The sequence below is a fragment of the Salvelinus namaycush genome, chromosome 32 (assembly GCF_016432855.1).
Source record: "Salvelinus namaycush isolate Seneca chromosome 32, SaNama_1.0, whole genome shotgun sequence".
NCBI lineage: Eukaryota > Metazoa > Chordata > Actinopteri > Salmoniformes > Salmonidae > Salvelinus > Salvelinus namaycush.
This window is the reverse complement of record NC_052338.1, coordinates 33,699,894-33,713,879: the sequence shown is the minus strand read 5'-3', so window position 1 is coordinate 33,713,879 and position 13,986 is coordinate 33,699,894. Positions and strand designations below refer to the sequence as shown.

The 13,986-nt window shown below is 41.6% G+C and overlaps 1 protein-coding gene across 1 annotated transcript; it reads right to left on the bottom strand.

Moving 5' to 3' along the window:
- Positions 1-5,739: 5,739 nt before the first annotated feature.
- On the bottom strand, positions 5,740-12,909 carry LOC120027320 (gap junction alpha-6 protein-like). The gene is made up of 2 exons (XM_038972241.1): positions 12,800-12,909; positions 5,740-7,204 (listed from the first exon to the last, which is right to left on the bottom strand). The coding sequence occupies exon 2, from the start codon at positions 7,192-7,194 to the stop codon at positions 5,917-5,919; it is 1,278 nt and encodes a 425-aa protein (XP_038828169.1). The 5' UTR covers positions 7,195-7,204; positions 12,800-12,909; the 3' UTR covers positions 5,740-5,916.
- Positions 12,910-13,986: the final 1,077 nt, after the last annotated feature.

Sequence of the window (13,986 nt, the reverse complement as noted above, 5' to 3'; positions counted from 1 at the left end):
TCTGGAGTACTTCTCCTGTCTTATCTGGTGTCCTGTGTGAATTTAAGTATGTTCTCTCTAATTCTCTCTTTCTCTCTTTCTTTCTTTCTCTCTCTTGGAGGACCTGAGCCCTAGGACAATGCCTCATGACTAGCTGGCATGATGACTCCTTGCTGTCCCCAGTTCACCTGGCCGTGCTGCTGTTCCAGTTTCAACTGTTCAACTGTTCTATGGAACCCTGACCTGTTCACCGGACGTGCTACCTGTCCCAGACCTGCTGTTTTCAACTCTCTAGAGACAGCAGGAGCGGTAGAGATACTCTTAATGATCGGCTATGAAAAGCCAACTGACATTTACTCCTGAGGTGCTGACTTGTTGGTACCCTCGACAACTACTGTGATTATTATTACTTGACCATGCTGGTCATTTATGAACATTTGAACATCTTGGCCATGTTCTGTTATAATCTCCACCCGGCACAACCAGAAGAGGACTGGTCACCCCTCATAGCCTGGTTCCTCTTTAGGTTTCTTCCTAGGTTTTGCCCATTCTAGGGAGTTTTTCCTAGCCACCGTGCTTCTACACCTGCATTGCTTGCTGTTTGGGGTTTTAGGCTGGGTTTCTGTACAGCACTTTGAGATATCAGCTGATGTAAGAAGGGCTATATAAATACATTTGATTTGATTTGAGTTTCGAGGCACAGTCAACTTAGTGTATGTCAATTTCTGACCCACTGGAATTGTGATACAGTGAATTATAAGTGAAATAATCTGTCTGTAACAATTGTTGGACAAAATGACTTGTGTCATGCACAAAGTAGATGTCCTAACCGACTTGCCAAAACTATAGTTTGTTTACAAGACATCTGGGGAATGGTTGAAAAACGAGTTTTAATGACTCCAACATAAGTGTATGTGAACTTCCGACTTCAACTGTAAATATATATTTAAATATCCTCCTTGTGCAAAATGTGTAATAAAATGATCACTGATTCCATAGACTATTACTCAACTCTGCGATATTTTAGATTTATCAGACACCAATATTAAGTAAATTGTATTTTGCACTGTTTCACATATCCTGGTCTTTTATCATTTGGGTCAGCGCAAGTGATCTACAAAAGTGCATAAATACATTGTGGGTTGGGCTATTCTTTTGGCAGACATCAGTGTTGAAATCCCCTAACATAATGATTTCCGTCAACAGGTGAATCATTACAGTTTGACAACACAATTTCAAGACCTTCGTTGAATACATTCTGCTATGCATTCGGCCTATAACACCCCCTCCCCCAAAAGAAATCGGCTTGGTTAGGAGAATTAACATAGCAGGTTAGGAGAATTAGGTTAATGTTAGGAGAATTAGGTGTCTTAGCTCAAATGCAGGTACTCCATCTAGCCACAACTGTGGAAGCCATCAATTCACAGCTGTAGTCAATGAAGTGGGTAAATAAAGAGGACATAATCACCTAATTAAAACAGATGAAAATATAGAGCTTTATTAACATGTAACTACTTAATATAAACATTGACAATCTCTGTACAAAACCAAATGAAATACATATTATTGAAGTACTCTCCTTATTAAAGGAATACCTTATTACCTTATTAAAGGAATATAAAGGATAAGTAATTCAGCTGTACCGCTTATATTCTACATTGAATGTGCAATGACTTTTCATTCCCAGGGAATTAACTTAAAACCATTCAGAAACTTTCATTGAACATACCCTTTCTCTATTTCCATCGCTCTCTCCATACCCACTCCCTCTCCTTCCCTCCCCCCAGTCTCTTTCTCTCCATCCCTCAGTCTTCATATTTTGGATACTGGCGACCATCCCAGCACACCGTGGTTCTGGCTCCCCTCTCCTCACTCCAAGCCAACGTTGGAGAGGGAATAAGGGTGTATGTAGTTTGTGTGTGTGTGTGTGTGTGTGTGTGTGTGTGTGTGTGTGTGTGTGTGTGTGTGTGTGTGTGTGTGTGTGTGTGTGTGTGTGTGTCTGTGTCTGTATCTGTGTCGTCTGTGTCTGTGTGTGTGTGTGTGTGTGTGTGTGTGTGTGTGTGTGTGTGTGTGTGTGTGTGTGTGTGTGTGTGTGTGTGTGTGTGTGTTTGCCTATATGTGTGTATGCCTGCTCATGTGTGTGCCTTTGTGTGCATGATTGCCAGTGTGTTTGGCCACTAGTCTCCGGGTTAGACAGAATAGTCCAGAGATCCCAGTACACTAGTCTCCGGGTTAGGCAGAATAGTCCAGAGATCCCAGTACACTAGTCTCCGGGTTAGGCAGAATAGTCCAGAGATCCCAGTACACTAGTCTCCGGGTTAGGCAGAATAGTCCAGAGATCCCAGTACACTAGTCTCCGGGTTAGGCAGAATAGTCCAGAGATCCCAGTACACTAGTCTCCGGGTTAGGCAGAATAGTCCAGAGATCCCAGTACACTGGTCTCCGGGTTAGACAGAATAGTCCAGAGATCCCAGTACACTGGTCTCCGCGGAGGCAGAATAGTCCAGAGAGCCCAGTACACTAGTCTCCGGGTTAGGCAGAATAGCCCAGAGATCCCAGTACACTGGTCTCCGGGGAGGCAGAATAGTCCAGAGATCCCAGTACACTAGTCTCCGGGTTAGGCAGAATAGTCCAGAGATCCCAGTACACTGGTCTCCGGGTTAGGCAGAATAGTCCAGAGATCCCAGTACACTAGTCTCCGGGGAGGCAGAATAGCCCAGTACATTCCACTGGCTCTAGCAGCATTCTGAGGTCACAGTAATCCCTTAGGGAACATGCTTAATTCAGAACATAAAGGAAACCTCCTAAATGGCACCCTATTCCCTACATAGTGCGCTACTGTTGACTAGGGTCCATGAGGCTCTGGTCTAAAGTAGTGCACTATGTAGGGAATAGGGTGCCATTTGGGACACAGAGATATTCCCCCCCCCCCCCCCCTATGCTCACTGCACTGCATGGCTGTAGGCTGTTTTCCCTGTGGAATCCCACGTTTTTCCATTGTCACATTCAGCCAGTGCATAAGCTTATCCCATTCCCATTGGAATAGAAGGATTCCTGAAGTCATAAATGGCTGAATTATACTACATCATTTCACTGTTCCATTATTCCTCGTTTCCCATTCTCCGGTGTTCCATGATCAAGGTTTTACCTTCTCTGATTCCCATTCTCTGGTGTTCCATGCTCAGGGTTTTACCTTCTCTGATTCCCATTCTCTAGTGTTCCATGATCAAGGTTTTACCTTCTCTGGTTCCCATTCTCTGGTGTTCCATGCTCAAGGTTTTACCTTCTCTGGTTCCCAATCTCCAGTGTTCCATGATCAAGGATCGTACCTCCCTTGAGGGAGGTTCTCTGGTTCCCATTTGAATGAGGAAGATCTAATCTAGTCTCCACTACATAGTCTTTGCCTTCAAGGTATATGTTGCACAATACAATCAGTAACATGTAATAACATGGTCATAACCATGTCATAATATGTCATAACAGCTGACATAACTAGTCATAACCTGTCATAATATGGTTATAACACTGTCATGACCCATATATTTACACCTGTTGTGACATATAGTGTATTATTTTATGGCTGGTTATAACACCTACACAAGAGTGTCAAACATTTATTCAAAAAAAAAATTCCCAGCCAAGAAGTTTCCTTTCGTTTGAAAGTTTGTTTCTTAAGTCCTTTGTTGTTGTAATGAATTCTTTACAGTATTTTGTTCATCATATTTTAAATAACCAGTAGAAAATATACTTTATGCCAATGTCAAGAAGCATTTCGACCATCATAATCATATAAGCCATATAGGCCTATCACGTACATAACCTTACGCCAGTCATCAGTCTAATAGAGGGTGTCTAGTCCTGCTCCTACATTCATCCCAGTCATCAGTCACATAGAGGATGTCTAGTCCTGCTCCTGAAATCTGCTCCTACATTCATCCCAGTCATCAGTCACATAGAGGATGTCTAGTCCTGCTCCTGAAATCTGCTCCCACATTCATCCCAGTCATCAGAAACAGAGCATTGGGGCAGGTGCATGTCTGACATCAATGTGTGTGCAATTACAATGATAATTGAATATGGTCAATAAAAAAAATCTATGTTATATTAACATACTGTTATACTGTTAACCATACTGTTGACAAGTAGGCTATGATGTAATGGAATGTTTTGCCTTGTGTGGTGTGTTTTGACACTCTTATGTAGGTGTCATAACCAGCCATAAAATAACACAATGTACAGTATGTCACAACAGGTCTAAATGTGTTATGACAGTGTTATGACCTTATTATAACAGGTTATGACATGTTAATGTCAGCTGTTACAACATATGACAGTGTTATGACTATGTTATAACAGGATATGACACGTTATGTCAGCTGTTATGACACATTATGACAGTGTTATGACCATATTATAAAATGTAATGAAAAGTTATGTCAGCTGTTATGACATATTATGACAGTGTTATGACCATATTATAACAGGTTGTGACAAGTTATGTCAGCTGTTATAACATATTATGACAGTGTTATGACCATATTATAACAGGTTATGACAAGTTATGTCAGCTGTTATGACATATTATGACAGTGTTATGACCATATTATAACAGGTTATAACAAGTTATGTCAGCTGTTATGACACATTATGACATGGTTATGACCATATTATAACAGGTTATGACAAGTTATGTCAGTTGTTATGACCATATTATAACAGGTTGTGACAAGTTATGTCAGCTGTTATAACATATTATGACAGTGTTATGACCATATTATAACAGGTTATGACAAGTTATGTCAGCTGTTATGACACATTATGACAGTGTTATGACCATATTATAACAGGTTGTGACAAGTTATGTCAGCTGTTATAACTTATTATGACAGTGTTATGACCATATTATAACAGGTTATGACAAGTTATGTCAGCTGTTATGACATATTATGACAGTGTTATGACCATATTATAACAGGTTATAACAAGTTATGTCAGCTGTTATGACACATTATGACATGGTTATGACCATATTATAACAGGTTATGACAAGTTATGTCAGTTGTTATGACCATATTATAACAGGTTGTGACAAGTTATGTCAGCTGTTATAACATATTATGACAGTGTTATGACCATATTATAACAGGTTATGACAAGTTATGTCAGCTGTTATGACATATTATGACAGTGTTATGACCATATTATAACAGGTTGTGACAAGTTATGTCAGCTGTTATAACATATTATGACAGTGTTATGACCATATTATAACAGGTTATGACAAGTTATGTCAGCTGTTATGACATATTATGACAGTGTTATGACCATATTATAACAGGTTATAACAAGTTATGTCAGCTGTTATGACACATTATGACATGGTTATGACCATATTATAACAGGTTATGACAAGTTATGTCAGTTGTTATGACCATATTATAACAGGTTATGACTAGTTATGTCAGCTGTTATAACATATGACAGTGTTATGACCATATATAACAGGTTATGACAAGATATGTCAGCTGTTATGACATATTATGACAGTGTTATGACCATATTATAACAGGTTATGACAAGTTATGTCAGCTGTTATAACATATGACAGTGTTATGACCATATATAACAGGTTATAACAAGTTATGTCAGCTGTTATGACATATTATGACAGTGTTATGACCATATTATAACAGGTTATGACAAGTTATGTCAGCTGTTATAACATGACAGTGTTATGACCATATATAACAGGTTATGACAAGATATGTCAGCTGTTATGACACATAATGACATGGTTATGACAGTGTTATGACGCAGGGTGTCAAGTAAAGTGTTTCCTTATTCTTGTGCATTCCAACCCCCCGAAGGTGCCTGTAATCAGTCTGTAGTGGACACATGGCTTACTCCTATTCACAGAACCAAACCTCTCTGGTTTCCTCATACATAATGCTTAGTGTGTTTTTTACTGTGTCCCTTCTGGGCACCCTTACTGTGTGTGTGTTGTGTGTTGTATTTCTTAGGGTGAGCTCTCCCGGAAGAGTGTGTAGTCCTTATCGCCCCCATACAGTTCAAATAACTGGGGAGAATGTCACCAGCAGGGTCCATCCCTGTTCTGGACCCCAGGTCCAGATAACTCTCACTGGGCTTGGCGTAGCTGGCCGCCCCCAGGTCCACATAACTCTCACTGGGCTTGGCGTAGCTGGCCGCCCCCAGGTCCACATAACTCTCACTGGGCTTGGCGTAGCCGGCCTCCCCCAGGTCCAGATAACTCTCACTGGGCTTGGAGTAGCCGGCCTCCCCCATGGCTAAATACAGATGGCTCTTCTCCTGGTAAGCTTGCTGCATCTCCATCTCCAACCCTGAAGCCCCAGGCCGGATTCGAACCCCGGCTATACCAGGAAAGGTGTACTGCTCCTGGGCATAGCGTTTTTCTAGGTGGTGGGTGACGGCCAGCTGGAGGAGGTGGAGGAGCTCGGCTATGTTGAGAAGGAGAGAGACTCCAGCGATGGCCTGGGTGTAGATGGTGAAGATGGTCTTCTCTGTGGGTCTGGAGACGAAGCAGTCCACCGTGTGAGGACAGGGGTCCCGGACGCACTTGAACCGGGCCGGGATCACGAAGCCGTAGAGGTACCATAGCCCCACGATGAAGCCGACCTCCAGGAGGACCTTGAGGAGGATGCTGGCGGCGTAGGCACAGAGGAGACGGCCCTTCAGCTTAGGAGGCTCTGGGAGAGCTTTCACCTCCTTCCTCCCTCCTTTCTCCTCCTCTAGTTCTTCTATCTCATCCCCCTTTCTCACCTCCCTCTTCTTCTCTCCACTCTTCTTTACTCCTCCCCTCTCTCGTCCCTCACCACCCCCACCCTCCTCCGTCCTCTCCTCCTCATCTTCCTCCTTTTTTTTCTCCTTTGCAGCCCTCATGGCCACATATCCGAAGTAAAAAATAGTCGGCGTGGAAACAAAAATCACCTGGAGCACAAAATAGCGGTAATGTGATATGGGGAAAGCTTTGTCGTAACACACGGCGGTACATCCAGGTTGCTTGGTGTTACAGACGAAGTCGTCCTGTTCGTCGTCCCAGGCGGACTCTGCGGCGGTGCCCAGGACCAACATGCGGAACAGGAAGAGGACAGTGAGCCAGACACGGCCCACCCCGGTGCTATACTCCTGCCCCTCCTCCAACAGGTGCTCCAGGAAGGACCAGTCAGCTCTGGACATCCTCTGTCACCTACAGGGGGAGACAGGTGAACACACTCATGTTAACACAATGTACCATACACAATGTACCATACACAATGTAAAAACATTAGATAATGTACTGTATATCAGCACACACACACACACTACAAACAGACTCTCTCTCTCTCACACACACACACACACACACACACACACACACACACACACACACACACACACACACACACACACACACACTACAAACAGACTCTCTCTTACTCTCACGCACACACACACACACACACACACACACACACACTACAAACAGACTCTCTCTTACTCTCACGCACACACACACACACACACACACACACACACACACACTACAAACAGACTCTCTCTTACTCTCACGCACACACACACACACACACACACACTACAAACAGACTCTCTCTTACTCTCACGCACACACACACACACACACACACACACACACTACAAACAGACTCTCTCTTACTCTCACGCACACACACACACACACACACACACACACACACACACACACACACACACACACACACACACACACACACACACACACACAGACTCTCTCTTACTCTCACGCACACACACACACACACACACACACACACACACACACACACACACACACACACACACACACACACACACACACACACACACACACACTACAAACAGACTCTCTCTTACTCTCACGCACACACACACACACACACACACACACACACTACAAACAGACTCTCTCTTACTCTCACGCACACACACACACACACACACACACACACACACACACACACACACACACACACACACACACACACACACACACACACACACACACACAGAGACTCTCTCTTACTCTCACGCACACACACACACACACACACACACACACACACACACACACACACACACACACACACACACACACACACACACACACACACACACACACACACACAAACACACACACACACAAACCGGTGAAACATGCTCCTGGATGTTTTCTAGAATAATAGTTCCTTTTACTAGAGGTCATGTGTGGCAGAACACAACATAACCCCCCTAAAACCCCCTTTCTGTTTCCATGAGCTCACCACCCAAACCAATGTGCTTAGGGGTTTTTCCACCTTCATGTTTTGTTTTAAAGATCAGATTTCATAAAATAAACAATGAAACCTTAGGAATAGTATCATATTACAGTATCATATTACAGTAGCATATTACAGTATCATATTACAGTATCATATTACAGTAGCATATTACAGTATCATATTACAGTGTCATATTACAGTATCATATTACAGTATCATATTACAGTAGCATATTACAGTATCATATTACAGTATCATATTACAGTAACATATTACAGTAGCATATTACAGTAGCATATTACAGTATCATATTACAGTAGCATATTACAGTATCATATTACAGTATCATATTACAGTAGCATATTACAGTAGCATATTACAGTATCATATTACAGTATCATATTACAGTATCATATTACAGTAACATATTACAGTATCATATTACAGTAGCATATTACAGTAGCATATTACAGTATCATATTACAGTATCATATTACAGTATCATATTACAGTAACATATTACAGTAGCATATTACAGTATCATATTACAGTATCATATTACAGTATCATATTACAGTAGCATATTACAGTAACATATTACAGTAGCATATTACAGTATCATATTACAGTAGAATATTACAGTAGCATATTACAGTATCATATTACAGTATCATATTACAGTATCATATTACAGTAGCATATTACAGTAGCATATTACAGTAGCATATTACAGTATCATATTACAGTAGCATATTACAGTATCATATTACAGTATCATATTACAGTATCATATTACAGTAACATATTACAGTATCATATTACAGTAACATATTACAGTATCATATTACAGTAGCATATTACAGTATCATATTACAGTATCATATTACAGTAGCATATTACAGTGTCATATTACAGTAGCATATTACAGTATCATATTACAGTATCATATTACAGTATCATATTACAGTAGCATATTACAGTATCATATTACAGTGTCATATTACAGTATCATATTACAGTAGCATATTACAGTATCATATTACAGTAACATATTACAGTAGCATATTACAGTAGCATATTACAGTAGCATATTACAGTAGCATATTACAGTATCATATTACAGTAGCATATTACAGTAGCATATTACAGTATCATATTACAGTGTCATATTACAGTATCATATTACAGTAGCATATTACAGTATCATATTACAGTAACATATTACAGTAGCATATTACAGTATCATATTACAGTAGCATATTACAGTAGCATATTACAGTAGCATATTACAGTATCATATTACAGTAGCATATTACAGTAGCATATTACAGTATCATATTACAGTATCATATTACAGTGTCATATTACAGTATCATATTACAGTAGCATATTACAGTATCATATTACAGTATCATATTACAGTAGCATATTACAGTAGCATATTACAGTATCATATTACAGTAGCATATTACAGTAGCATATTACGCAACACTGTTGTCGTTCTCAGCATACTTCACGTGTGTTATATGATGTTGATTTGATTACACTTATGTAACGTTCAGAATGAGATTGGTGTTTCTCTGAAACTGTTTTTGTACGTCTCAGTGACGTACAATACTGTGTCTCTTCCAGTCTACGTTCCCCTGAGGGACTGTGGTTATGCTGTCCCCTGAAAAGTCCACATGATTCTCACACACACACACACACACACACACACACACACACACACACACACACACACACACACACACACACACACACACACACACACACACACACACACACACACACACACACACACACACACACACACACACACGTACATAAACATCCTGTGAACTGGGCCAACTCTTGACTTTTATCTGTTTGTTTGTTATCTCTCCTCTCTTTTACTATCACTCTCTCACTCTCTTTTACTATCACTCTCTCTTTTACTATCACTCTCTCGCTCTCTCTTTTACTATCACTCTCTCTTTTACTATCACTCTCTCTCACTCTCTTTTACTAGTTTTGTCTCACCTGGACTACTGTAAAGTCGTGTGGTCAGGTGCCACAAAGAGGGACTTTGGACAATTGCAACTAGCTCACAATAGGGCAGCAGGGCTGGCCCTTGGATGTACACAGAGAGCAAACAATTAATGTCAATCTTTCCTGTTTCAAAGTGGAGGAGAGATTGACTACATCACTACTTGTATTGATTGACATGTTGAATGCACTGAGCTGTCTGTTTGAACTACCGGCACACAGCTCAGACACCCATGCATACCCCACAAGACATGCCACCAGAGGTCTCTTCACAGTCCCCAAGTCCAGAACAGACTATGGGAGGTGCACAGTACTACATAGAGCCATGACTACATGTAACTCCATTCCACATCAAGTAACTGATGCAGCAGTAGAATCAGATTTTAGAAAACAGATAAAAATACACCTTATGGAACAGCGGGGACTGTGAAGCAACACAATCATAGGCACAGACACATGCACACACACACACACGATAACATGCACACTATACACACACATGGATTTAGTACTGTAGATATGTGGTAGTGGTGGAGTAGGGGCCTGAGGGCACACACATAATATGTTGTAAAATCTGTTGTGAATGTATTGTAATGTTTTTAAAATTGTATAACTGACTTAATTTTGCCGGACCCCAGGACGATCCATAATAAACCCCAGGAAGAGTAGCTGCTGCCTTGACAGGAACTAATGGGGATCCATAATAAACCCCAGGAAGAGTAGCTGCTGCCTTGGCAGGAACTAACGGGGATCCATAATAAACCCCAGGAAGAGTAGCTGCTGCCTTGGCAGGAACTAACGGGGATCCATAATAAACCCCAGGAAGAGTAGCTGCTGCCTTGGCAGGAACTAATGGGGATCCATAATAAACCCCAGGAAGAGTAGCTGCTGCCTTGGCAGGAACTAATGGGGATCCATATTAAACCCCAGGAAGAGTAGCTGCTGCCTTGGCAGGAACTAATGGGGATCCATAATAAACCCCAGGAAGAGTAGCTGCTGCCTTGGCAGGAACTAATGGGGATCCATAATAAACCCCAGGAAGAGTAGCTGCTGCCTTGGCAGGAACTAACGGGGATCCATAATAAACACCAGGAAGAGTAGCTGCTGCCTTGGCAGGAACTAATGGGGATCCATAATAAACCCCAGGAAGAGTAGCTGCTGCCTTGGCAGGAACTAATGGGGATCCATAATAAACCCCAGGAAGAGTAGCTGCTGCCTTGGCAGGAACTAACGGGGATCCATAATAAACCCCAGGAAGAGTAGCTGCTGCCTTGGCAGGAACTAATGGGGATCCATAATAAACCCCAGGAAGAGTAGCTGCTGCCTTGGCAGGAACTAATGGGGATCCATAATGAATACAAATACTGACACAGCATTTCACACGCACACAAAAAGGCCAATCCTGTTTAGCTGTATACTGTATGTTAGTGTTTCCCCACCCTGGTCCTCCAGTACCCCCAACAGTACACAGATTCGTTGCAGTCCTTGACAAACACACGTCATTCAACTCATTGAGGGCTTGATGATTAGTTGACAAGTTAAATCGGGGGGTGGGGGGTGGGGGGTGGGGGGTGGGGTGCTTGTTCAGGGTGTTCTGTTGGGGGGTACTGGAGGACCAGGGTTGGGAACCACTGCTGCATGTTCTGTAAGTGGACCACAGCTTCCGCCCTCCTCAATCACAACAGCACACTAACAATCCTCTGTTAAAACAATGTTATGTGAGGCCAGAACTAATAACCCTGTCTCTCTGTCACCTGTCCTTCTGTTCATCGGTCCACCTGTGTCCCTGTCTCTCTGTCAATCCGTCCACCTATTTCCCTGTCTCTGTGTCCCTGTTCATCTGTTCATCCGTCCACCTGTGTCCCTGTCCATCTGTCCATCCATCCACTTTTGTATCCATCCTGTGTTACTCCATATGTTTCTTTGTTGTAGTGTAATTTCAGAAACATATATATGTTTTCCTGTATGTGCAGGCCTATTTAACATCCCAAAGTATTAAATATATTTCCCAATAGTTCGTATGACGTAGGCTGTGTGATCGATATGTAAAGCTTGTTAAAAAACAGTGATACTATCAAGAGCGGTGTGCGTGTTTCTTATTTTCCCCCAATAATTCGTATAAAACGTTATGTTCTTGAGACACGTTTGACTGAACTTGAAGGACTTTTCAACTGTTGACAGTTGGGGCAAACTATTTTATACATTTTTTGTTGTTAAAATGTAAGCAAACCCTATGTTAATTGACTCTGTAATTTTAACCTTGCTATACAACGCCATTTACAATGCCATATGCATGCATCACTTTGTATGTTATGCTTTCAGCGTCACAGTCACAGATAATTCTACGAAGAAGAAAAGTAAAAGTTATGGGCGACCAATATGTCATAAGAATAGCCTACATAAAAAATAAAGAAGCTCGGTTTAAGATAAAAGTTGCGCTTCCTTACCTGTCAGACGTAAAGATAAAAGTTGCGCATCCTTACCTGTCAGACGTAAAGTTGGGTTCTTCTGTTGGTTGACTTGTCCTCAGTACTCCGTCGTTCTACTACTCTGCGGTACGTTCGGCAAGCGGTCGGGCGTGCTTTCTTTAAAAACCAGCCCTCTAGTCGGAAAAAGTGGGGAGAATTTTCCCATGCTTTTTATTGGTCTTTCCAAAGGAAATTGGTCCAGGAAAGGGGATGGATGAATTCTAAAATAGTTCACTAGAGCCTGTTCGCTGCGCTGTGCAACGCCAGCGACTTCAGAGATGGCCTGTCGATAAGGAAGGATTTGTTTAGCCTAAGTAGACTATTAGCTAGAATAAGTGAAAGGGCCAAAGTTATCAACTTGAAGGCATATCGTATCAAAGTTGACCAATCGGTGTAGAAAGTGAAGTCTATAGCCTAATTGTCAACTTGTGCGTAACCATAAAGGTGTGAAAAAAGATGTGAATACGATCTGTTCAACAGTAGATTTAACACGTAGCCTATAATGAATGTATTGTCGTTTAAGTTTGCTGATTGATTGGACTTCTATGAATTAGAGTTGAACTCTTTTGGTGTTATTTTCCGTAAAGCCACACAATGGCGCCAGTCACCGTTTTTCCGAGAAGAAACTCTGACGCACCAACAGAGTGTATGAAACACCAGCGGGTTGTATGACCAGGGCCGGTTTAATGCAGGAGCCTATCGGGGCTGAAGCCCCTGGGGCCAGGGCCGTGGGGGGCCCAAGAGGCAGCAAAACATTTTATAATATGTTGCAGTCAAAAGTTTGGACACACCTAGTCATTCAAGGATTTTTCTTTATTTTTACTATTTTCTACATTGTAGAATAATAGTGAAAGACATCAAAACTATGAAATAACACATATGGAATCGTGTAGTAAGCAAAAAGGTTTTAAACAAATCAAAATATATTTTAGATTCTTCGAAGTAGACATCCTTTGCCTTGATGACAGCTATGCACACTCTTGGCATTCTTGCATCTCACAAAGATATGGTGGTTGGATCCAAAAATCTCAAATTTGGACTCATCAGACCAAAGGACAGATTTCCACCGGTCTAATGTCCATTGCTCGTTTTTCTTGGCCCAAGCAAATCTCTTCTTATTATTGGTGTCCTTTAGTAGTGGTTTCTTTGCAGCAATTCACCCATGAAGGCCTGATTCACGCAGTCTCCTCTGAACAGTTGAT

Excerpts from the sequence above, each read along its gene's own strand:
- LOC120027320 (XM_038972241.1), bottom strand. The coding sequence starts at position 7,194 with ATGTCCAGAGCTGACTGGTCCTTCCTGGAGCACCTGTTGGAGGAGGGG.